This window comes from Oncorhynchus keta, chromosome 2 (genome assembly GCF_023373465.1).
Source record: "Oncorhynchus keta strain PuntledgeMale-10-30-2019 chromosome 2, Oket_V2, whole genome shotgun sequence".
Taxonomy (NCBI): Eukaryota; Metazoa; Chordata; class Actinopteri; order Salmoniformes; family Salmonidae; genus Oncorhynchus; species Oncorhynchus keta.
Window position 1 is genome coordinate 43328054 of NC_068422.1, and position 24577 is coordinate 43352630.

Below are 24577 nucleotides of genomic sequence, written 5' to 3' on the forward strand. Positions count from 1 at the left end.
TTCCCCGCTGGAACCACGACCACACGCTCCCCTCGGTGAAGACACTGCCTCTACTGAGAAGGGGCTAGGCCCAGGCTCCTGGCCCTGGTTCCATGGGCGAAAACAGTGTGATCTTTGCACTCTCCAAGGACCTACCCCATCTGTGTGTGCTTAGCCCTTAGAAGGAGGCAGCCCACATTTGGGGACTCAGAGGGCCGGCCACACCAGGCCTTTGACCTCTGACCTCTGAGAAGAGGATTAAACTGCCCCTGTGCACTCGGGAAAAGGGAAGGTCCAGAAGACTCCGGCCCTGGAATGTTCCCTCCATCAAATCCCGTTCCTCAACAACCCAGGGACAGCCTGCAGATGGATCCATTGTCTGAGGTAGTACTGCTTTGAGGATAGGGAAAGGGGTAGCTTGAGTCCGTAAGAGTGAGCTCATGTTCATTGCTCACATTCGAAACTTGATTACAAGTCATCATCCACTCTAGTATTGACTCTTGCATCTCAGTTCATCACGAGAAACCCCAAAGCACACGGGTCCTGGTAGAGAACAGATGAAGCCAGAAAAGAGGGCTCTATGTAGGTGGTAATTGGCCATTGTCTCATTGATCTCTGTGTTTATAGTGAGCTCAGCGGTGACCCTGGTGTTGATTTGAAAGGTGGGGTAGATGTGTGTAGGCACAGGGAACCATGGGTGTCATTCATGGAGCTTAGATGTACCCCTGCTGACTTGCTCCTCCTTTTGATGTGTCATCTATGGGGTTCAGCTTGTGGCGTAACCATAGAAACACTCACAGCAGGGGAAAAGACCAACCGCTTGGGAGGCCAGCCAGTGTGGTCCTAAAAATCTTCTTTCAAGTCAGGGTTTGGCCCAGAGAGAATAACAACACCAAGTTATCTGGACAAATATCATAATCAAGGTGAAATCATGTCAGAATTTGATGACCTCAAAGAATAGTAAGTTCTGCTAAGAATGTTAAGAAATAGCTTTTGTAAGAGAGGATGCGTTTTCTTTGAATGAGCACTTTTTGGGATCTCTCTCTCTCTCTCTCTTACTGTGCCCCTTTCCCCCTCTCTCCTTCTTTTTCTTTTCCTCTCTCACTCTCTCTCCCCTATCTATCTCTCTTTCTCCCTCTTTCTTTATTTCTCTCTCTCTCTGTCTTTGAAGACTTTGTAGTGTATGCTCCTGCTGGGCTCACCCTTTGCTTCAGTGGAAAGCTTTTCCGGCCCCCAGGCCCAAACTGACAGGGATAGTTTGGAACCAGCTCTCTCTGAAACCCCCTGAACATAGCCGCTCCGGTATTGTGCCAAAGTCTCAAAAGGAAAGGGAGGCTTCCACACAATGCCAAAGTACTTTTCTTTAGAAGCACAGGCAACTGTCACAAGAGAGGGGACAACGTTGAATACAATGCAATAGGGTTGGGATAAATCTTGTGCCAATGTTGTTATTTTTCATATTCAAGGTCAGGTTTTCTTATGATGTTGAGCTGAAAACAAAAACATAAAATTGAAGTAGCTTTGGGACTCTGTGAACTCTACGAGCCTCATTTTCTATTCAAGTGTGTTAAAATGCCACCCATGTGCCCATGTTTTACCATACTGATGTTTTTTAAATGACAACAATGCAACAACTTTTAAAAAGCCATATATAATCAAAAATGTCTCTCTGGCGTTGGTAAGATAACATTCAGAGCAACGCATTCATCCTGTTTGGGAACGGAAAGTAAGCGCAGGGAGAGCTGGCCTGGGGATTTTATAGGTTACACATTGTTAACTGAGCAGAATTGTAGTTATTTTATGAGAGTTTACTGGAATACTACTCTAAAATGGTGCTTACTACAGAAAAACAAGAAACGTAATTTGCCCTATTTTACTGCTGACATTGTGCTTGCATTTGTACATTTTCATAGACGAAGGTTTTTTATTTTATTTCACCTTTATTTAACCAGGTAGGCTAGTTGAGAACAAGTTCTCATTTGCAACTGCCTGGCTAAGATAAAGCATAGCAGTGTGAACAGACAACACAGAGTTACACATGGAGTAAGTCAATAACACAGTAGAAAAAAGGGGCGTCTATATACAATGTGTGCAAAAGGCATGAGGAGGTAGGCGAATAATTACAATATTGCAGATTAACACTGGAGTGATAAATGATCAGATGATCATGTACAGGTAGAGATATTGGTGTGCAAAAGAGCAGAAAAGTAAATAAATAAAAACTGTGGGGATGAGGTAGGTGAAAATGGGTGGGCTAATTACCAATAGATTATGTACAGCTGCAGCGATCGGTTAGCTGCTCAGATAGCTGATGTTTGAAGTTGGTGAGGGAGATAAAAGTCTCCAACTTCAGCGATTTTTGCAATTCGTTCCAGTCACAGGCAGCAGAGTACTGGAATGAAAGGCGGCCGAATGAGGTGTTGGCTTTAGGGATGATCAGTGAGATGCACCTGCTGGAGCGCGTGCTACGGATGGGTGTTGCCATCGTGACCAGTGAACTGAGATAAGGCGGAGCTTTACCTAGCATGGCCTTGTAGATGACCTGGAGCCAGTGGGTCTGGCGACGAATATGTAGCGAGGGCCAGCCGACTAGAGCATACAAGTCGCAGTGGTGGGTAGTATAAGGTGCTTTAGTGACAAAACGGATGGCACTGTGATAAACTGCATCCAGTTTGCTGAGTAGAGTGTTGGAAGCAATTTTGTAGATGACATCGCCGAAGTCGAGGATCGGTAGGATAGTCAGTTTTACTAGGGTAAGCTTGGCAGCGTGAGTGAAGGAGGCTTTGTTGCGGAATAGAAAGCCGACTCTTGATTTGATTTTCGATTGGAGATGTTTGATATGGGTCTGGAAGGAGAGTTTGCAGTCTAGCCAGACACCTAGGTACTTATAGGTGTCCACATATTCAAGGTCGGAACCATCCAGTGTGGTGATGCTAGTCGGGCATGCGGGTGCAGGCAGCGATCGGTTGAAAAGCATGCAGTTGGTTTTACTAGCATTTAAGAGCAGTTGGAGGCCACGGAAGGAGTGTTGTATGGCATTGAAGCTCGTTTGGAGGTTAGATAGCACAGTGTCCAATGACGGGCCGAAAGTATATAGAATGGTGTCGTCTGCGTAGAGGTGGATCAGGGAATCGCCCGCAGCAAGAGCAACATCATTGATATATACAGAGAAAAGAGTCGGCCCGAGAATTGAACCCTGTGCCACCCCCATAGAGACTGCCAGAGGACCGGACAGCATGCCCTCCGATTTGACACACTGAACTCTATAACAAACAAATGTGGCTATCTAATTTTGGACAGCTGTGAGAGAGTGATGTTACAGATACAGTACATGGTTAGCAAACATGGAGATTATTTCAGATATAAACAGATTATTATTTTTTATTTAAACCAATTCTGGTAAACCGTCTCGTTTGCACGATGTTGTTTGGGTTCAGATGTAGATTTTTCAGGTTATCATCATGAATGATGCATCATTGGCCCAGCCACAGACTCTAACTTCTCTGCTCTCTCAAAACAGGTGACTGGAAAGCCCCTGATGTTTGTTATTAATAAACATAAACATACACGTGCCCCTTTGCCGTGCTATAACGACCCCTTTACCGTGCTACAACAACCCCTTTACCGTGCTATAAGGACCACTTTACCGTGCTACAACGACCCCTTTACCGTGCTATAACGACCACTTTACCGTGCTACAACAACCCCTTTACCGTGCTATAAGGACCACTTTACCGTGCTACAACGACCCCTTTACCGTGCTATAAAGACCACGTTACCGTGCTACAACGACCCCTTTACCGTGCTATAACGACCACTTTACCGTGCTACAACAACCCCTTTACCGTGCTATAAGGACCACTTTACCGTGCTACAACGACCCCTTTACCGTGCTATAAAGACCACGTTACCGTGCTACAACGACCCCTTTACCGTGCTATAAAGACCACGTTACCGTGCTGCTATGACCGTGCGACCCCCCCTTTACCGTGCTATAAGGACCACTTTACCGTGCTACAATGACCCCTTTACCGTGCTATAAGGACCCCTTTACCGTGCTACAACAACCCCTTTACCGTGCTATAAGGACCACTTTACCGTGCAACAACCCCTTTACCGTGCCCCTTTACCATGCTATAAAGACCACGTTACCGTGCTATAACGACCCTTTACCGTGCTACAACAACCCCTTTACCGTGCTATAAGGACACTTTACCGTGCTACAACAACCCCTTTACCGTGCTATAAGTACCACTTTACCGTGCTACAACAACCCCTTTACCGTGCTATAAGGACCACGTTACCGTGCTATAACAACCCTTTACCGTGCTATAAGGACCACTTTACCAGGCTATAACGACCCCTTTACCGTGCTACAACAACCCCTTTACCGTGCTATAAGGAACACTTTACCGTGCTACAACAACCCTTTACCGTGCTATAAGGACCCCTTTACCGTGCTACAACAACCGCTTTACCGTGCTATAAGGACCACTTTACCGTGCTACAACAACCCCTTTACCGTGCTATAAGGACCCCTTTACCGTGCTACAACAACCCTTTACCGTGCTATAAGGACCACTTTACCGTGCTACAACAACCCCTTTACCGTGCTATAAGGACCACTTTACCGTGCTACAACAACCCCTTTACCGTGCTATAAGGACCACTTTACCGTGCTACAACAACCCCTTTACCGTGCTATAAGGACCACGTTACCGTGCTATAACGACCCCTTTACCGTGCTATAAGGACCACGTTACCGTGCTATAACGACCCTATTACCGTGCTATAAGGACCACTTTACCGTGCTACAACAACCCCTTTTACCGTGCTATAAGGACCACATTACCGTGCTATAACGACCCCTTTACCATGCTATAAGGACCACGTTACCGTGCTATAACGACCCCATTACCGTGCTATAAGGACCACTTTCCCAGGCTATAACGACCCCTTTACCGTGCTATGACGACCCCTTTACCGTGCTATGACGACCCCTTTACCGTGCTATATGGACAACTTTACCGTGCTATTAGGACCACTTTACCGTGCTATAACGACCCGTTGCCGTGCTATAACGACCCCTTTGCCATTCTATAACGACCCCTTTGCCGCGCTACAACGACCCCTTTGCCGTGCTATAACGACCCCTTTGCCGTGCTACAACGACCCCTTTGCCGTGCTACAACGACCCCTTTGCCGTGCTACAACGACCCCTTTGCCGTGCTACAACGACCCCTTTGCCGTGCTACAACAACCCCTTTGCCGTGCTACAACAACCCCTTTGCCGTGCTACAACAACCCCTTTGCCGTGCTACAACAACCCCTTTGCCGTGCTACAACAACCCCTTTGCCGTGCTATAAGGACGTTACTAAATGTGTGCCCCATATGTGTTCCGGGCGGCAGGTAGCTTAGTGGCTAGAGCGTTGGGCTAGTAACCGAAAGGTTGGTCGATCGAATCCCTGAGCTGACAAGGTACAAAATCTGTCGTTCTGCCCCTGAACAAGGCAGTTAACCCACTGTTCCTAGGCCGTCATTGTAAATAAGAGTTTGTTCTTAACTGACTAAATAAATGTTTGAAGACTGCAGTGGGCTGGACCCAGCTGTTCTATTTATTAAATACACTTTCCTCCGGCATGATTTACAGCTCCTACTACCGTTCTGAAACCGCTGGATTAGCACTGGGACCTAATGGTGAGTAATCAGTCACTTCAAGGCATGGCTATCTCTGCACCACCTGGACAGCAGTCAGCTGCAAATCAAAGATCAATGGTCTTAGGTCTGCCCTGCACGACCTACAGCTACGTTCACAATGTTTTTACAACATTTGTAGGAGCTTTGTATCGCTGACAAATTAGCTAGTAACTGAGATAAATCATAATACCGCAACATTAGAACATTCACACTGTTAAGGACCCCTTTGTTTGCTATAACTCATTGAGAGAGAGATGGTTCGACCATAAGCAGGCTTTGTCTCAGTACTTACTCTCTTCGCCCTCCCTGATCTGACAAGACTAGATATGTCATGCAAAAGCTACGTGGCAGAAGCCTATCTTTGATAAATCCAATCCACACAAGTCCAATCCAGATGTTTTAACCTGGGATTCTTCCCAGGGTGCTCACCAATGACCAGCAGACACACTCACTGTGTGAGTATGCTGATGAGGATGATAGCGTACAGTATGTGTCTGTATGTGACTCACCTCTTTGGTCTTGGTCATCCTTCCATCCTTTTGCAGCCCACAGATTTGCTTCTGCAGCCTGAGGTTGTGTTCCTGGAGCTGACCAATCTTCTCAATGAGCTGGCAGATGTGCTCCAGGTAGCCCAGTCCGGAGCCAAGGGGGTTGGAGCTGGCCTGGTGGACCTGAGGAAATAGAGACCATTTGGTTGGTGAGTTTAGTCATTAGGGCTCTGTAGGGCTACAAAAATGAAACTTTACTGCTGAGAACTAGTGGTCAAAGGTATTTGGTCAAATGATTCCAGAGGTTTATATCACCCTGTCATTCCTGATAACCAGATTAAAGAAAGGGCTACTGATTTACTGATCCCTAATCCACAAAATGTTCCTGTGTGATAAAAATATCTTCACGTCCTCTGAAATTCTTGGGTCCAGATATAACATTGACCTTAATGGTGCCCCATATATTGGTGGATTTAACAAGGTGACGTTTGATGAATGGTGGAACCTGCCAGGCAGGTTCTCCATCCACTCTGATATTCAACACATTTTCATTTTATTCCATTTTTATCATAGTCCTGTTTTTTTGTGGGATATTTTTTTGACTTACAAAACACTGTTACATGTGAACCATGTAGACGGAGTCTGTTTTACTACTCCGAATCATTGTTCAGACTCGTAAATACATTCCCCCGCTGCCGCGTGGGCCACTCGTCTGCACCTAGCTTCCTGTCATCGTTGATCGGGAGGAGACGAGTCAGAAAGTCTGAAAGGGATTACGTGCGACTCATATGAATTCATCTTAGGGTCTCGCTTCATCGTGACGGTATTGCATAATCTATCGACATACCGTAGTGGCAGTGCATACGTTTCTAATCGTCTGATGGATGGTAACGGCGGGTGGTGGTTTTATTCCCATGGTAGTTATGAAGATGTTCAAATTTAAACATCAAATTGCCATTGGCTGGAGATGGGTAGGGGAAATGTCTGCGATGACAATGTGAGATATAGTGCCTTTGGAGGGGTGGAACAGAGGTTAAGTCATTGCCTTTGGTGTGGGAACACAAAGTCAGGTGTGTGCCATGTATTTGTTTGTTTGTTTTATGGTGTGACCTTTAGCCCGAGAGGCGCAGATGCTCACGTTTGCAGAAATATGAAAATGACATATTGAGCAAATATTTATACAATCGTCCACCATTCCACAGTGTCCAAACAAAAGCAGGAAGTAAGCTCAGGTCGAAGCCTTTCTCCACCCAGAAGGCTTTTCCGTGCCACTTCTGTGAAACTCTAGTAAGGGCCGTGTCCACTAATGGAAGCGCAGGCCAAACAATGGGACAAAAAGTCATAACAGTCAGGAGAACTGACATCACTCATTTCCTCCGACGGAGAAATGAACCTTCTACCCATGACACACGGTCTTGACTTACTACTAATTTCCCAGACAGTGGTTTTGAAGCATTATATTTGGTCAATGGCTCATGGAGACGTCCAGTACTGTCCTAGCTCTCCCCTTATCTCCCCAGATATGCAGGTGTCTGGCCAGGGCCTCAGCGATGTTATGTCGGGTTGACAGTGAATTGGTGCCTGTTCCTGGAGCCTGTAGCCTGGCCATCCCAGCTCTGTTTTACAGGGGTTCAATTAAGATAAGGAGTAGATTCCTCCTCACACACAGTAAGTCATGGGCAGAGGATATGAGACAGGCAGTCATTAGCAGTCTTCCTGGCAGAGGCGGTGATGGAAGCAGGTTGGGACTGATCTTATCACCCCTCCATGGCCCTCCTGGTCCCCTGTGGGTCAGGGAAGGGGACTAGAGGGGAAAAGAGAGAGGGAAGATATGCCCCCACTCCCTTCCTCAGAACTTCCTCTGGCCCCTTATGTTGTGAGGAGGTAACAATGTTTCAGACGTGGGAATCGCTGACGTGTGGAGGAAATGCCAGGCTTTGGCCTAGTTAGTGAATTACTTTTTACTTGGCTCTTTCCTTTAAAGTTGTGAGAGTGTGAAATAGAGAGAAAGGAGAGGTGCATGTGTTAAAATGGCATTTATGGGCAGGTCCATTTTCCAAAGCAAATACACAAGACCATCCATTGCCTTGACAATGAGAAACATATATGAAAAAAATAACTGTGGATTATTTTTCTATTTTTCATATCATACCGTATCTAATGATTTTATTAATTTAGCAGACATTTATCCCAAGCGTCAGCATACATGGGAATCAAACCCACAACCCCGGCGTCGCAAGTGCCATGCCCTACCAAGTGAGCCAGACGCAACATAGAAAATATGAGCATGATATGCCAACATATCAAAGTTGTGAAAAACTGAGACTCTCCTCGGGTCTTGGTTCTGGACATTCCACTGCGTCTACTGCATCAAAAAATACTTTCCTAAACAGGACAGCGTTGGAAAGGAATTAGCCGTCAGATGTGGGATGCACACAGAGATAGATTGAAAGACAGAGATTGGTGGAGAAAGACAGAGAGAGGGAGAAAAGTATGTGCTGTACATGTTTACTCGTTTTCTATCCAGAAAGCCCCATTTATTTTCAGCACATACAGTCTGGGGGGAGAGTTGAGATAATATTCTTGCCTCTCTGCTTCGTTGTTTATCTCCCAAGCCACTCTCTGGGGAACACTATGTGTGTCAGTGCTGGCTCTGTCAAACTTTGACAGGAAAAGGGCATCTTGAGGATTTACAGAGAGACAGAATGTATGATGTAATTCCGATAAGGTAAAAATGCCGACAAGGTAAAAATCTGTCGTTCGGCCCCTGAACAAGGCAGTTAACCCACTGTTCCCTGGTAGGCCGTCATTGTAAATAAGAATTTGTTCTTAACTGACTTGCCTAGTTAAATAAAGTTGAAATAAAAAAATTTGATGGGTTCGTGGTGAGATTAACAACCCTAATGATGCTAGCTACCTGTCTCAATTAGCCACCAACCACAACTTACCAAAACGCTGGTCTACCTCAGGAGCTCTTACTACCTGCCAACAATAACCAGAATAAGTCCTTGGGTGTCTTGCATCAATTCAGCAGCTATACTTCTCATGTACTCTACAGATGCCTTGAGCCAAAGGGCATAAAGGAACGAGCACCACAATACACACAGACCGGCTCATCATAAACAGATGAATCAGTGGAATGCATCTTAGCCCCTAGGAAGTGTGCTTGGTACTGTACATCATGTGCATGTTTATGGGCTGCAGCTGGGGAATTCGACAGGACCGCCATTTTAATGAACCCGGAGTTGCCGTCTTCCCCGGTCTTCATTATTTTATGACACCATATTCCACAGTGTTCCACACATCCTTCAACGGAGGGGAAAATATGCTTTGAATACCCTGTGGTTCCTCCTTTGGATAGAGGCACGCTGAAGATCAGACGGATAGCTAAACACATCCATATGATAAACCTCTTCTCCTCATGGTGAAATATGTCTGCGCTGCACTCTGCACTGCCCTGCAGCCCTGTCGCTCTAGTAGAAGGCAGTGTTATTGGTTACTAACTTACATTACTGTTTTCATGTTCAGCATGCGTAGGACGAATGATGTTCTTTTCAAAACATTTGATTGACAGACCATCTTGAGGCCATCATACCACTTAAAACTATAAAACAGGGGCAGAGGGAGAGAGAGAGAGTCTTTGATGTTTTTGACTGAGGGTGGGGTGGGGGGGCTTCCAATATCTAAATTCCTGGGGCCACAGAGCCCCATTTGGCAGGCAAAGGAATGGCATTATTAGCTGTGGTGACAAGTGATGATGATGATGAAGAGGTTTACCGCCGGACTGCCTGTCAGCAATACACCTCTAAAGTAAGCCACGGAAGGGCCCCCCAAAATAACCGCCACCCGCTGGTAGCCGGCTGTTCCCTTAAAGGGGCCCTAGAGGCTATCAAAGGGGCTTTATCTAGGTAAATATGTGAGTAATTTGAGCAATTTGACACCTGTTTGATGCGTCCAGGTAGACCGTCCATCTCTGGGCCCAGGGAGCGGCAAGACCCAGATGAGAGAGAGAGAGAGAGAGAGAGAGAGAGAAGGGAGCTGGCTGGCTGGCTGGTTCTCCGGGACAATATCACCACAGTCATCTGCACAGTCACTCAGCACAGATGAACAGGTGCTGTTTGACATGCGGCAGCATGAAATAGGCCCCCGCACTGTAACACATGCCCTCTCCACCTTTCCTTTCAGTCTGTAAGCTACTAGGCCCTGTGTTAAGATTCCCCTGCTGTATGCCATAATACAGCCTTGTCTTCACTGGGTCTTTGAACGTGACATTGTTGTGAAAGGTCTTTGAGGGAGAGATGGGGAAGTATGTGTTAAGAGGTGCCGGCTTTGAAGTATGTCCTAGTTTTTCTAGTTTGGCCACCTCAAATTCTTTAACAGATTAGTTTGCTCATTAATATTGGATTGTTGAACATTTTGTGTATCGTGTAAAGGATGTGAGATCAACTAACAGCTCGTGTGTCATCCAAGATAGGATCTGAGGAGATTCCCATCTGTGTCCTGGGAAATTGTCAAAAGGTCACATATGTCATGGGCATCACTTTCACCTTGCCTTGCTTGACACAGCACACCAAACTGTCCACGGTAAACTTTTATAGCTCACGTATCCCTTATTGCCTAAATAAATTGATGACTAGGCTACTTACAGTGAAATAAATGTTACGCAGATTTTTGGGGGGAGAAGATCAAAGCATCTCAGACGAAACGCTCATCTTCAGTCAAAAGCAAAATCGACCAGACATTCAGATGAGAGAGCATTTGACGCCGTATCAAAGACAGAGCTGAGAGCTGATAGTGATGTGTACAGCAGCACGTCAAACAGGTTATTATCGGTTGGCAAACCTCTACAGCTGTCAGGTGCAGCTCTACAAGACAACACTGTTTTCTCGTTTGGAACATGAAAAATAAGATATACATTTTTTCCAAACATGAATGAAAGCACAGCTGTCATTCACAAGCTTTCATTAGGGAACGTGCCTCTACTGGTCCTTTTGAATGGGTAAAGTAGCTTTTTGTTGCTCAGCTATCTCACTAAGGACAAGTTGAGGTCATAGCTATCTTTTTATTTGTACCTTTATTTAATGAGGCAAGTCAGTTAAGAACAAATTCTTATTTTCAATGACGGCCTAGGAACAGTGAGTTAACTGCCCTGTTCAGGGGCAGAAGAACAGATTTGTACCTTGTCAGCTCGGGGATTCAATCTTGCAACCTTTCGGTTACTAGTCCAACGCTCTAATCACTAGGCTACCTGCCGTCCCTATAATGGAGGTTCAGTATGAGAATACTGTATTTATAAATTTTTTACCCATAATTAGAGATTTAAGCTGTGCTGTTTGTAAAATCAACAAGCACTTATCTTATAAGTGTATCTCACTGATCATCCCTAAAGCCAACACCTCATTTGGCCGCCTTTCGTTCCAGTACTCTGCTGCCTGTGACTGGAACGAATTGCAAAAATCGCTGAAGTTGGAGACTTTTATCTCCCTCACCAACTTCAAACATCAGCTATCCGAGCAGCTAACCGATCGCTGCAACTGTACATAGTCTATAGGTAAATAGCCCACCCATTTTCACCTACCTCATTCCCATACTGTTTTTATACTGTTTTTTTATTTATTTATTTACTTTTCTGCTCTTTTGCACACCAATATCTCTACCTGTACATGACCATCTGATCATTTATCACTCCAGTGTTAATCTGCAAAATTGTATTATTCGCCTACCTCCTCATGCCTTTTGCACACATTGTATATAGACTGCCCATTTTTTTCTACTGTGTTATTGACTTGTTAATTGTTTACTCCATGTGTAATTCTGTGTTGTCTGTTCACACTGCTATGCTTTATCTTGGTCAGGTCGCAGTTGCAAATGAGAACTTGTTCTCAACTAGCCTACCTGGTTAAATAAAGGTTAAATAAATTTTAAAAAATTTAAAAAATAACAGCGTGATGTTATCTTTTTGCAATACTGTGATGATGTGGTCTACACCGCTATTGGTTTGATTCTAATCTAGCACCTACTTGTAAACGCAAAGACAAAGTTTAGTCATTTCTCTCGAAATACACCCAAATTCCCTGAAATACTCTCCTGCCCATAGAGATACTTTCCTAGAGCCGTGTTCTCGTTAGAGGTTCCATGATTAGCTGCTGACATAGAGACTGGGAAGGGTTCGTAATCAGGGATAATTAGGGAGCGTAAAGATCTTTGTTGTCCACCACCCAAAATCCATCAAACTACTGAGGGCATCATGTTTAAATTAGTGAGAAGTCACTAAAGTATCCCTGGTTTGAATCCTTTTAAGAGATGTGTGTTTTTCATATGAATGAAAAATGAGGTCCTTGATTCTGTTCAAGTAGCCAACACACTTAATGCTGCAGATGAAAGTACACAGATGGCATAGCTACAACACATTTCCCCATCAATAAACCTTCATCTTTTATACATAAAACAGAATATAAAACATTGGGAGTAGATACCAAGTGTGGGGGCCGGGGATATCTTTACCTCACTCAGTCTACAGCATTCCTCCATATACTCCTCTAGGCTGTCGCTCGTCGTGCTTTTCCTCAGAGGACGCTGCTCAAAGTTAACTCCTGTCATATCATCACAGGCCCCTGTAGAGCACTGGCTCTTGGACCTTGTGTTCTCTGAGTTGATCCCGTCAGTCACAGCCCTGTTCTCACCCAGCTCCTCTGAAACCTTGTCACTGTCCTCAGCAGTGTCCTTCAAGGCCCTGTGTTGGGCCCTCTCCATATGTATGTCCTTCTCAGTTATATGAAGGTCTACCCTCTCAACCTCTGTGTTGAGTTCAGCCCCCAACTCCACAGTATTACACTCCAGCACAGCATTGTCTACAATCGTACATGGTGTGTCTCTTAAATCCTCTTTTTGTTTGGTGTCAGAGCATTGTTCAATGGTGAGGAGTGGACCTGGGGTAGGGACAGGAGTATTGAGGTTACAGGAGTCATAGGAGGGTTCCCGGCTGTGGACCACAAAGCTCTGCTCTGAGCCGGTGGGTGTGGACGGAGAGTTGGTTCCACTGGGCAGTTCCACCCCAGAGTCCTCCGACTCAAACTTGTACAGCATGGGAAGCTGAGAGTCTGAGAAAATGTCAGAGAGGTAGCCTGAGTTTGACTCCATCAGGGGCTTTCCAGGCATGTTATCCAGATCAGCATTCCCCTTCAAGCCTTTGACAGGCTCTGAGATGTCCTGCTCCGATACTGACATGGAGATAGTGGATGAAGAATCATCAGCGTTGTTGAGGAGCTTCTCATGGAAGTTGTTGAAGAGCTTCATCTTGGTCAAGACAACCTCATTATCCAGCACATTGTCCCCCTTCCCTGTGAATAATGAAAAGCACAATTAGTAAAGCAGTTTTTTTTTGCGCATTACCCGAGTTGCCTATTTCGAGTGTTCCCACAAGTGACTTGAATTTCACTCACAATTATCCCCAATGAAATAAAAATGTATGCGAGTGTACGCCAGTTTTCAAGTGTTGCATAGCAGTCTACTCTAAGGGCTACAACAATACCATATGCCAGAAAGCTTCAGGTGCACTAAAGGGACGGCGAAGCAAAAAGTTAACTCTTTCAGATTACAAAATGTACTTTTCTTGACCAGAGACATAGAATACCTGAGAACATCACTAACATCTAATTACAACATCTCTTTCTTAAGGACAGTGGATGTCAAGAGTAAATGTAAAACTGGAGCCGCTCAGGTATTTGAAATATTCTCTCTTCTTGTGTAAGCAGGAGGATGGTGTTTTTGTTCCAAAGGACTCACAGTTGCATGTCCAATTCCTTTGACCATGAATGACAGATGTACTCTCAAAATATACATCTAAGAGGTATTTGAGGATCTTCCAATGAAACCTGAAGACTGGTATTTACACAAACCAGCATTCTTTAACTCGGGCGTACGTACACAGGACACACACTATTTAAACGTGCCCCACACTGGACTGTCCAGCTTGTCCAGCTTAATACTATGATGGGGTGCATTCATATGTGACATCTCCTCTTTCTCGACACGGGCAATCTGATACTCCTCTGTGTCAATCAAACATTTTCCCCCCTTACTTTGAATTCCAAAACAACAAACCTACATAACACCATCTCCTAGAAGTCTTCATGGGTCCACCCTAACCCGAATACCCGAGACCCAACCCGAGCTGGTCCAAAACTCTAACTTTTCCTTCCAGTCAATGTCGGGTCCTGTTTGATTGTCATTGGGTCTATGTAACTACAGCTGATAGACCTGAATAGCCCCGAATGAACCCGAACACGGCTCTGCATAGCCTATAGCATATTTATTTGAAGCTAATAGGGTGAATGTATTGTCGTATAAAAGGCTTAGCCAACATATTGTTACGTTCCCCAGTTTCTGTGTTGTGGTTTGTGTATTTGTATGTATTTCAGGAAATGGCTTCCTGGAAACCCCCAAGCAGCTGATTGGTCGACCTCATGGCTAATTGAGCTGACCCCCCCCGTCAGGATACAGCTGTATCCCATTAGACTCATTCTACAGCTATAAAAGCCAGTGTTCTGTTGCTCAGAAAAGGAGGTGATTGCTGAGCGAAGAGAGATGAGGGTGATATCATGTGTTGGTTGTTGTTATGAGAGCGATGAGTAGTGTGTCCTGTGTTGGTTGAGTGAGAGAGCTGATTGGTTATGTCTGTTATGTGTCAATAGGATGCATTGTTTTGATTATTGAAATTGTTTTTGTTATTCTGTTATGGTTCCCAGGGGGGAAGGGGAAGGCACCTAGGGAGTGCTTAGGCAAGAGGCCTGCGGGCATACATAACCCGTAGTAGGTCACTGTCTATGCACACTAGGTAAGACCTGGGTGGACCAGCCCTTCTATTTTGGTTAGTGCACCAGGTGGTGCTAGTTACGTAAGTAGTGGGTAGGCAGGTAAGGTAGGAGAAGGGGCTTTGATATTTACTTTCTTTGCTTAGGTTCCGTCCAGCCCCTTTTCCCCAAAAATTACCGTGTGACGGAATAAATTCCCTGTAGATGGTAATTCTCTGCCTTTTGTCATTCTTACTCGCACCTACAGTCCCATACATCTCGCACTTCACAGGGAGTTGAGTTGTAGCAGGGTGTTGCGTTCCCTCTTCCTAGAGGCATACGTAACACATTAAGACCTATTCATTAACCAGAAGAGCAACTTGGCTGATAAACATATTGTTTTTGTCACTCGGGTCTAAGTCAATGGATTATATATACTCTAGATAACTAATAGGGGCCGCTGTGTTGAAACCAACATGCCTCCATCTTGGCATACTTTTAAAGTATATTATGTGAGGTAAACATTTTTTCATATTTTTTTTCATATTTTCATATGAAGACATTAGAGATTACTAATGTTACTGTTCCCACTACAACAAGAAAAATACTTATACATGTAATTTTGTCTTTAAAACATTTCAAGGAAAATACTGTAGAATTCCATTCTTTCCCATGGAAGACTGCTCCTACTGAGGAGTGCCAATATGGCCGAGCTGTGGCTTCAAAGCCTCTCAGTGAACACGTTTACATGCGCACAGTATTCTGCATAGTAGTTGGACCTTTTGATATCCCACTCATGAGTTTCCCTGTATCCAAAAATAAACAGAATATTCTTAATTTAAATGAATATGGGTTAAATGGAATAGTAACTGAAATCTGGACACTGACTGTAGGTCTATAACCTCTCACACGTAGCATAATATAATATTAACTCCTGCAGAATTATGCACTTCTTTCAGTAAAGTGATACAATCAATTTTAATTTTTGTTTCAGGAACAGGAGTTGAGAAATATGATTTCTTTCAGTATTCCCTAAGAAAATGTGAATGTGCACATGTAAATGTGTTATCTTTGACAATGTTATGCAAGCAGACAGTATTTCAACCACATAAAATATGCACCCAAGATGAGTTGAAGTCCTATCAGAAAGGTATTTCATAGTTCTCAGCTTTTCATTTCCTTAAAACCGGTAAAACGTATGACATTTGGACATTTTACACAGGACCAATCTGTTTTAGAGTTATTGCGTTTTTCTCCCCGGTGCATAAATGAAACAGTCAACTTTACAAGATTTCTAATGCATTCATTCTATCGATGTAAGAGATTGTTCTGGTGAGCACTACTTTATTTAGCCTTCTGGGTCAACAAGTTGTGACAGAAGAAAAAATGAATTTATCTAACTGTAGCTGACAATCAAATGGCCTGCCTAATGTCAGAAATTATAAATCAGAAAGTTGTCTAGATATGGGTTGAAAGTAGCTAGTAGGCTATACGGTCCAGTAAGGGAGTATCAGCAAAATAAATTATGGAATTATAGGGGATGGAACTGCTCAGGTAGCCTACTTTTTAAAGTGATTTCTTTGACAATCAGATGAAAACATCATCACACAACACCCATGTTATGCGAAACTGAGCCTGCGAAAAACAACAGTAAACGAGATAAGATGTTTACATGCCACAGTATCCCCTCTAAGATCAGTATATCCCAGGCATCTTAGCCGGGTTTCTCATAACCGGGATACAAGCTTTTTCGAGTTATTGTAAACGGGATATGCTGTTTACATGTGTCAACTCAAAAACAAAATACTTGAGTATCCCGAATAATAACAGGATATTGGTGGGCATGTGTCACGGTTTTCATAAGGTGAAGGAGTCGGACCAAACTGCAGCGTGTATATTGCGATCCATGTTTAATCACACAACGTAACACGAATCCAAAACACAAACTCTACAAAGCAATAAACGTAGTGAAAACCGAAACAGCCTTACCTGGTGCAAACTAACACATACTAAGGACATCAAGACAATCACCCACAATACAACCAAAGAATATGGCTGCCTAAATATGGTTCCCAATCAGAGACAACGATAAGCACCTGCCTCTGATTGAGAACCACTCCAGACAGCCATAGACTTTGCTAGATAACCCCACTAGCTACAATCCCAAATACATACACACCAAAACCCCAAGACAAAACACACCACAATACAAAAACTCCATGCCACACCCTGGCCTGACCCAATACATGAAGAAAAACACAAAATACTTAGACCAGGGCGTGACTGCATGTAAACATAGTCAGTGACCAATACATAGTATCAGCAATCCAGGGCAATCCATAAATCATTGGTCTAGGTTTGGTTGTCGTCGGATCCATTCGGATCCGGGTCTGATTGTTCTCGGCTCGGTTTGGTTCCGGGGTCCCACCTTTTTTGAAATTATCGAGTCCGTTCGGGTCCTGGTGTGATTGTCCTCAGGTCCCTTCGGTTTGGACCCAAGAAGACCTCCACCATCTCCTTAAGCATCTCATATGTTTTAATTAAATCTGATTATTACTTTATTCTATTTATTTAGTCCTGTGCTGCAAATCTAACCCAAGCATCTTTCTGGTATAACGTAATAGCAGATTGTTAGATAATACTTCAACAATAGAGGCTATTATAGAGACTATTTAAATTGAAGATCTGGGCAAGGCAAATGTGAGATTAAAAAGGGCTTTGAAGATGTAATCCAGTGCTTTCATTCACTTTAGTGAGGGGAGTATTTGAAGGAAACATTTGTGAGAGCTAAAAGAAAAGTACAACTGAATTCATTTGAATATAAATACTAGTTGAATCCCATTACCACCTTTTACCTCATTACCAAACAAAACAAAACTTCCTAACATGATGCCTACTTAAATTATGCCTACTTAAGGAGTGGGCTGCAGGAATATATAAACACTTCCAGGGGAATTCCATAGCTGATTGTTAGGAAATTAGGCAGGCAGAGTTTGTGATTGGATTGGAGGGGACATGGATAGAATGATGGATGATCAAATTCACAGGAGCTCAGACTGAGTGATGATCCTAAAAACCTAATTGGCAGGAAGTTGGTCGCTGAGATGAGCACACAAAAGTGATTGGAATAGGTGTAACCACCATGTTTTGTTATAACATTCTACTAACAAACTATTTGGAGATGGTGACGTGTCAGATTTAAAAGCAGCCAGTCAATTACATCGTAATAAATCATATTACAGTGATACTCTTCCCTCATTTTTTGAAGTTGAATGAATTTTCTTAGTATGGAATTGCATTTGAATATTAGTGGGGGTTGTGAGGTGGAGATACTTCCACCCTGTTTGCTCGCCTGCTTTTTCTCACTAAACAAAACCCATTGTTTTATTATTTCACTGTGAATAACATCCACGACAATGGAGGCACACCCATGTTATCCCTGAGAAAACAATCAGTTGTGATAATACTGTTTTGGGGTTAGATAGCAGCTCCTATCAGCCTTGGTTCTGGCTCAGGTCTCTTCCCATTTAAAACAATGGCCTTGTTTTCCCAGTTAGTTTACATTTACCGATTCTGGCCAAAGCTTGTGAATCAAGATGGCGGAGCAGTTATGTGGGTGTTTCCAGACCACAACGTTGGCCTCTTGGAAATATTATAAGATTCAGAAATTCCACTGGTGGACAAATAACTTTAACATTAGTATCAGAAAGCAATACTTGCTAGCATATACAGTCAAATGTAGCCTACATGTGTTTTTCTCTTTCAAATTCTGAGTTCAATGTGTTCAACTGAAGTACATTCAGTCAAAATTCCACTGTTTATTAAAGTAGATATCATGAATGAGTTTTAATGGACAAAATTGCATGTGTTGTACATGTGTCATTTGGTATGTCTCACTTAATTGGAATGAGATGTGTACTTTCTACATGACATTCCCGTAGTGCTAATGTTACATGTGGAAAGAATTTCACTGGCTTAACTCAAGACAGTATTCTCAAAACAAATTATTGCAGTAGAGGCAAGGGAATGTATTTCCTGTTTTCTTCAAACGCCAGGAAAATGTAGCACAACTGTTTCCACTGTGGTCAGAGCAAAAGTACAACTACAGTGCCTTCAGAAAAAAAATCTGTGGAAAGACTTGAAGATTGCTGTTCACCGCCACCGCCCAAATCCAGATGCGCAAAGCTTATACAGACATTCCTAAAATAACCCAAAGCTGTAATTGCCCCCATAGGTGCTTCTACAAAGTGTTGATTCAGGGGTGTGAATACTTAAGTAAATGAGATTTCTGTATTCCATTTTCAATACATTTTCAAAAACATATTTTCACTTTGTCTTTATGGGTATTGTGTGTGGATGGGTGAGAGAGAAAAAAATATTTAATCCATTTTGAATTCAGGCTGTAACGAAACAAAATGTGGAATAAGTCAAGGGGTATGAATACTTTCTGAAGGCACTGTACTTCAACACTGTTTATGCCCTATTGTGTCAATGATTACCTAGCAACATCAGATGAAAGACTTGTCCAAGTGTGAATTATGTCTGAGGTAAGTCATTCTTTAGCATGTCTCCGGAGTCTGGAATATACAGCCTTTGATCAAATCAAATCAAATTGTATTGGTCACGTACACGTGTTTAGCAGACGTTATTGCGGGTGTAGCGAAATGCTTGTTCGTGCTTGATCTAGCCTGAGCCCTGAACAAAAGCGTATGCAGGATCATATGGTGCTTCCCTTAATAGAGGTTTCACCAGTACAAACAACAGCAAGACTGCAAACAAAAACACACATTTAACCAAGTCCTATTGCTCCCAGATGAACACATTGCATGGACACTCCTGAATCCTGAGCAGTCCAATCAGAAGTATGGGAAATGGATGTCTGGGATGGCCCTCAAGGTTATGACTGTACACTAAAGAACTAGTAAATCTCATATGTATACCGATTTACAGCAGCTCCCTAAGCCTTGATAAGGCTGTGGTCCCTTGGGGGAGATATGAGAGACTGCAGTCTGTGTGTAACCCTCTCGCAGTACCGCTCTGACTTTCTCTTCATTGTCTTTATCAGGTCAGTCTATGGTCAGTCATGTGTTATCAATACGAGTGTAATGGGAACTGGTGTATCTCACACGATTGCAACAGACCAGAAGGAGTAGATAGTTAAAGAGCAACATTGAGGATCTCCTGCATAACAGCTACCAGAGCCGGTTCCATGAGCTCAGTCGAGGTCTCAACTTACTATTGAGAGTAAGAATAGTCAAATAGACCGCACAATTTAAAAATGTGGTTATGCATCAGCGTTTTTTCTCTTGCTATGACAGTCACTGACAGTCACTCAATTAGCCACTGACAGTCACTCAATCAGCTAAACAATTTTTTATTGGTAGTTAGTCTAGCCAGCTAAATAACCGTGTAGTAATCATGGCCTGGTCCAGGGGGCCCCCAATAATTTGTTAGTCATTCTCACTCAGATATCATATTAACATGGCATAAGTCATTACAAAATGGGTAGAATTGCAAGAAATGTGCTGTACAACTGCACATGTATTCTCTCTGCCCCATGGCAAAAGGACTAGAATTGCAGGAAATGTATTATGAAATTGCAGTTTTCTCCGCCCTCATGGCAAAATCTGCAGAATTACAGGAAATTAACTTTAAAACAAAACATTTTCTCTCCACCATCAAAAGGGGGGCCACAAAAATGTTTTGCCGTGAGTTGGGGAGCCCCTAACCCAATTTTTCTTAGGGCCCCAACGAGCCTAGAGTCGGCCCTGACAACTAGTGTACTGCACTCCATCCTATAGTCAGACACACTGCACAACATGTAGGCTGTTGTATTTTGGTTGAAAGTTACTAAATGTTTGCATCTGCTACTGTAAACTAAAGCCCCCAACTGTCCCACCAAAAATAACTAATCTGAGTTTTCTTTAACTTCTTAGGGCTAGGCCCCTTTTTTCTCAATTTCCGCCGAGTTTTCTTTAACATGCAAGCAAATTGTAAACTGCATTACCATAATGTTTATGCTAGCGGCCGAAGCTTTACCCTCACAAGGTGTGATTCGCCTTGTACTTCGAAGTTCACTGACATCCTAGGAATTGATATGCACTAGTATTTAAAGCAGTGCTGTGCTTCTAATTGAGCACAGGGATTTGCTGATGAGGGGGCATTTTTTTCTGTTGTCCTGAGAAGAAAGCAATCTGCATCCAAATCCCTTTGGATTTTCAATTAATGACCTAGAGACCTGGCTCCCTGTTCAGAGAGATCAAACAGCACCTCACCCAGCTCCAGGCAGCTTGGAATGTGACTAATGCAATACAGTGTAAGTGCCCAGGAGTATGAATACAGTGGAGGTATGTGTTTTGTAAAATACAAACAAGAGAAATAGGTCAATGCCTGTGTTTGCAGAATATGTCGAGACCCTATTTCCCAATCAGTTTTCTTCCATAACCTCGACCACAAACTCTTTATTCAATACCTTATCTTTCAGCAGAAGTACTGGAATGACTTAGTTGGAGAAGTTGACCTGGTTTTGGTCAACTGGTTTTGGCTATAGGTTCTCACTCAATAGCAAACCAAAGAACTAAAGGTTTGCTGTGTTTCACGTTGTCTACACAGAGCAAGCTTAGAGGAAATCATTTCTGAAGTCCCTTTATCCAAGCCATCTTTTTTTAACAGCACCCATTGACATTTTGATGTGCAAAGTGCTCTGTGAACGCCTTAGGGTCTCATGCCTTATAAAGCCAGGAAGCCCCGTCTGTGTCAGGTTTCAGAAGCCACATTTGCATAGGGACTAACGTGTTATGTTTTCTGGCCTATCCAGACAAATAATCTATTCCCTCTGAGTGAGTGAGCCCAGCCTGGGAGTGCCCAACCCGTCACATGGGGCGGCAAGGTAGCCTAGTGGTTAGAGCGTTGGACTAGTAACCGGAAGGTTGCAAGTTCAAACCCCCGAGCTGACAAGGTACAAATCTGTTGTTTTGCCCCTGAACAGGCAGTTAAACCCACTGTTCCTAGGCTGTCATTGAAAATAAGAATGTGTTTTTATCTGACTTGCCTGGTTAAATAAAGGTAAAATTTGAAAGAAAAAAAACATGAACGGTGACAGTCTCGCGATTCCGCTCGTTATGGTTTCATCTGGCTGTGGGGTTGTTCCACCTCAAAAAAAGCACAATATGGAGGATTTCGACACCCACCATCTCAGGTTGTTCTGCAATCATTTCTGTTGTTAGAAACAAATAAGATAATTATTATTATTTTTTTTTTTAAATATAATTTGTTCTCTGATAAACTAAGATAATTGATTGCACCCAAATTGGCAATTTTACTTTATAGGATTCATTTAATATTCAATAAATATAGTACCTAACATCCGATTTGGACCAAAGTCGGAGTATTGATTCTTCGCCATTTGTTATGTATTCTCAGTGAATTCAGTGATGTTTTTCCCACCTGTTCACAGAAATTAGTAATTGAAGTTGTTAGGTCTATGTCTCATCCGACATCCTGATATGACCAGGTTCTGTCCACTAGATGGTGCTGTTCCTGCTGTTAGGTGATTTTTTTTTTAAAGACCCCCCTCAATGTTAAAGTACACCCAAATTACAAAATAACAATTTATAACTAACTATTACCAGAATGGTGAGTTCCAGACCTTTCTAAAACTATATTATTGTTTATGGCCATCTCATGAAAAATAATTATGTTTGTATTTAGGAGGAAATAGAAGAGGTTTTAAGAGAAAACATATTTTTCTGGGACTGAAGAACCTAGGAACCTATTTTCAAAACCAAGAATGTGGAAATTAATAAAAGGTGGAGATTGTTAAAAACATTATTTCATGGATTAAAGTTAATCAAGAAACTGGTTCAAGAAATTAGAAAAACAAAAATCTTGCTTTGTGATAAAAAAAACATTTGACTCTTTTCTTCGCTGTTTATGCTATCTCATCCTTACTCATAAATGCAGTAATTGCCAGCTCCTCTGAATTGGCAGCAGACAGAAATGGGACCAGATTGACATGAATCACACACTGAAGTCACCTTGCTTATTCAACCATGTAATCAAACTACTACCATTGTGATACAATCTGCTTGGCTTGATCCCTCAAATAATCTGTTATTGCACCCAAGCAAGTGTCAACATCATCCAGCTGTCATCAACGGAAAGACAAAACAGATCTGAAATCCCACACTGTAGTTGAACAGACAGCTGAGTCAGCCTGTTTTCAGTAAGGCTGAGTAACCCCACAACATATAATTAGGCTACACACTGTCCGCCCCCCTAGACTCGTCTTTAGCATCCTTTCTGTCATAAAAGACGGAGTCAGGTGTTTCCCTTAACATTAATTTTACATTCCAGACCCACAGTTGATTATTGTCAATCAGCTTAGCCAACAAAAATAAGCCCCGGATAATCAACTTCACAGTGATCTCTTTAAAGGGGAGTTCAGATAAATGGATCGCCCTTCCAAATGCCTGGAGCCTCCACTCTACTGTGAGAACAACGGTTTAAGCTCCTGGATGGCTGTCACTCCCTCACAGGGAAAACACAGCCAGCCAGCCAGTTGGCAGAAGCTGGTCGGATTGGGGAGGGGCAAAAATATGTGCTGTAAGGAGGGGTAATATCCATTCCTCCCCTCTTCAGTGTGTGTGTGTATGTGTGTGTGTGTGTGTCCTTCATTAGATTTCACGGACCCTCCCTGAGGTGTGTTGACCTGTGTATGTGCAGACTCAACATTCCACTACTGCTCTCGCAGTAGGGTGGAAGCTGAGATCCCAACAAACAGATGATTTACAACTAGAGAATGACAGATGTTATTAGGTTGAGCATGTACAGTATATTTCTACTGAAATGCTCCCATTAAATAAACTAGGCCAAGAAGAGTTTCAAATACATTTTTTTTCTACTCACTGGAAAGTGTGGTTTCCTGCTTAGTATTTTTGGAAATAGGTTTTATCTCCCCACGCAGGTGTGCTCCTCCGAATGCTAAAAGGCGGGCTCCAGTAGCTCAGGCTCTGGGCAATGGCATGTGAAATCCCCGGGCAAAACTATTAATTCAGTTGGCCCCTTGGATCCTAAGTGGAAAGGTCATAAACAGGTTGTGACAGGCATGCTATTTTTACGGCCGGGGGGCTTTGGAGAATGTCCGTTCTCTGTTAGCACTTTGAGTGGTTAGTTGGACTGACCATAAGTCTGCTGGTAGAACTTCATGCCCATTACTAGTCACTGTCATGAAATGTTTTTTAATACATGTTTCAACCTCAAGTTGTTATGGATGTAATGATAACTGGAGGTGGATACTTTTTATTTTTATTTATTTATTTCACCTTTATTTAACCAGGTAGGCAAGTTGAGAACAAGTTCTCATTTACAATTGCGACCTGGCCAAGATAAAGCAAAGCAGTTCGACAGATACAACGACACAGAGTTACACATGGAGTAAAACAAACATACAGTCAATAATAATAATAATACAGTATAAACAAGTCTATATACAATGTGAGCAAATTAGGTGAGAAGGGAGTTAAAGGCAAAAAAGGCCATGGTGGCAAAGTAAATACAATATAGCAAGTAAAACACTGGAATGGCAGTTTTGCAATGGAAGAATGTGCAAAGTAGAAATA

General features: G+C 43.0%; 1 protein-coding gene across 3 annotated transcripts in view; it reads right to left on the reverse strand.

Moving 5' to 3' along the window:
• The window catches only part of LOC118400776 (uncharacterized), a 36672-nt gene that overhangs the window by 8042 nt on the left and 4053 nt on the right, over positions 1 to 24577 (reverse strand). For 2 of the 3 annotated variants that reach the window (XM_035797787.2, XM_035797780.2), the window contains exons 2-3: positions 12670 to 13505; positions 6187 to 6348 (exon numbers count right to left, since the gene is read on the reverse strand). In XM_035797787.2, the coding sequence (XP_035653680.1) occupies positions 6187 to 6348; positions 12670 to 13505 (998 nt within the window). Of the gene's footprint in view, positions 1 to 6186; positions 6349 to 12669; positions 13506 to 16946; positions 16991 to 24577 lie in introns of those variants that run through there. The other variant, XM_035797795.2, reaches the window with a different exon arrangement.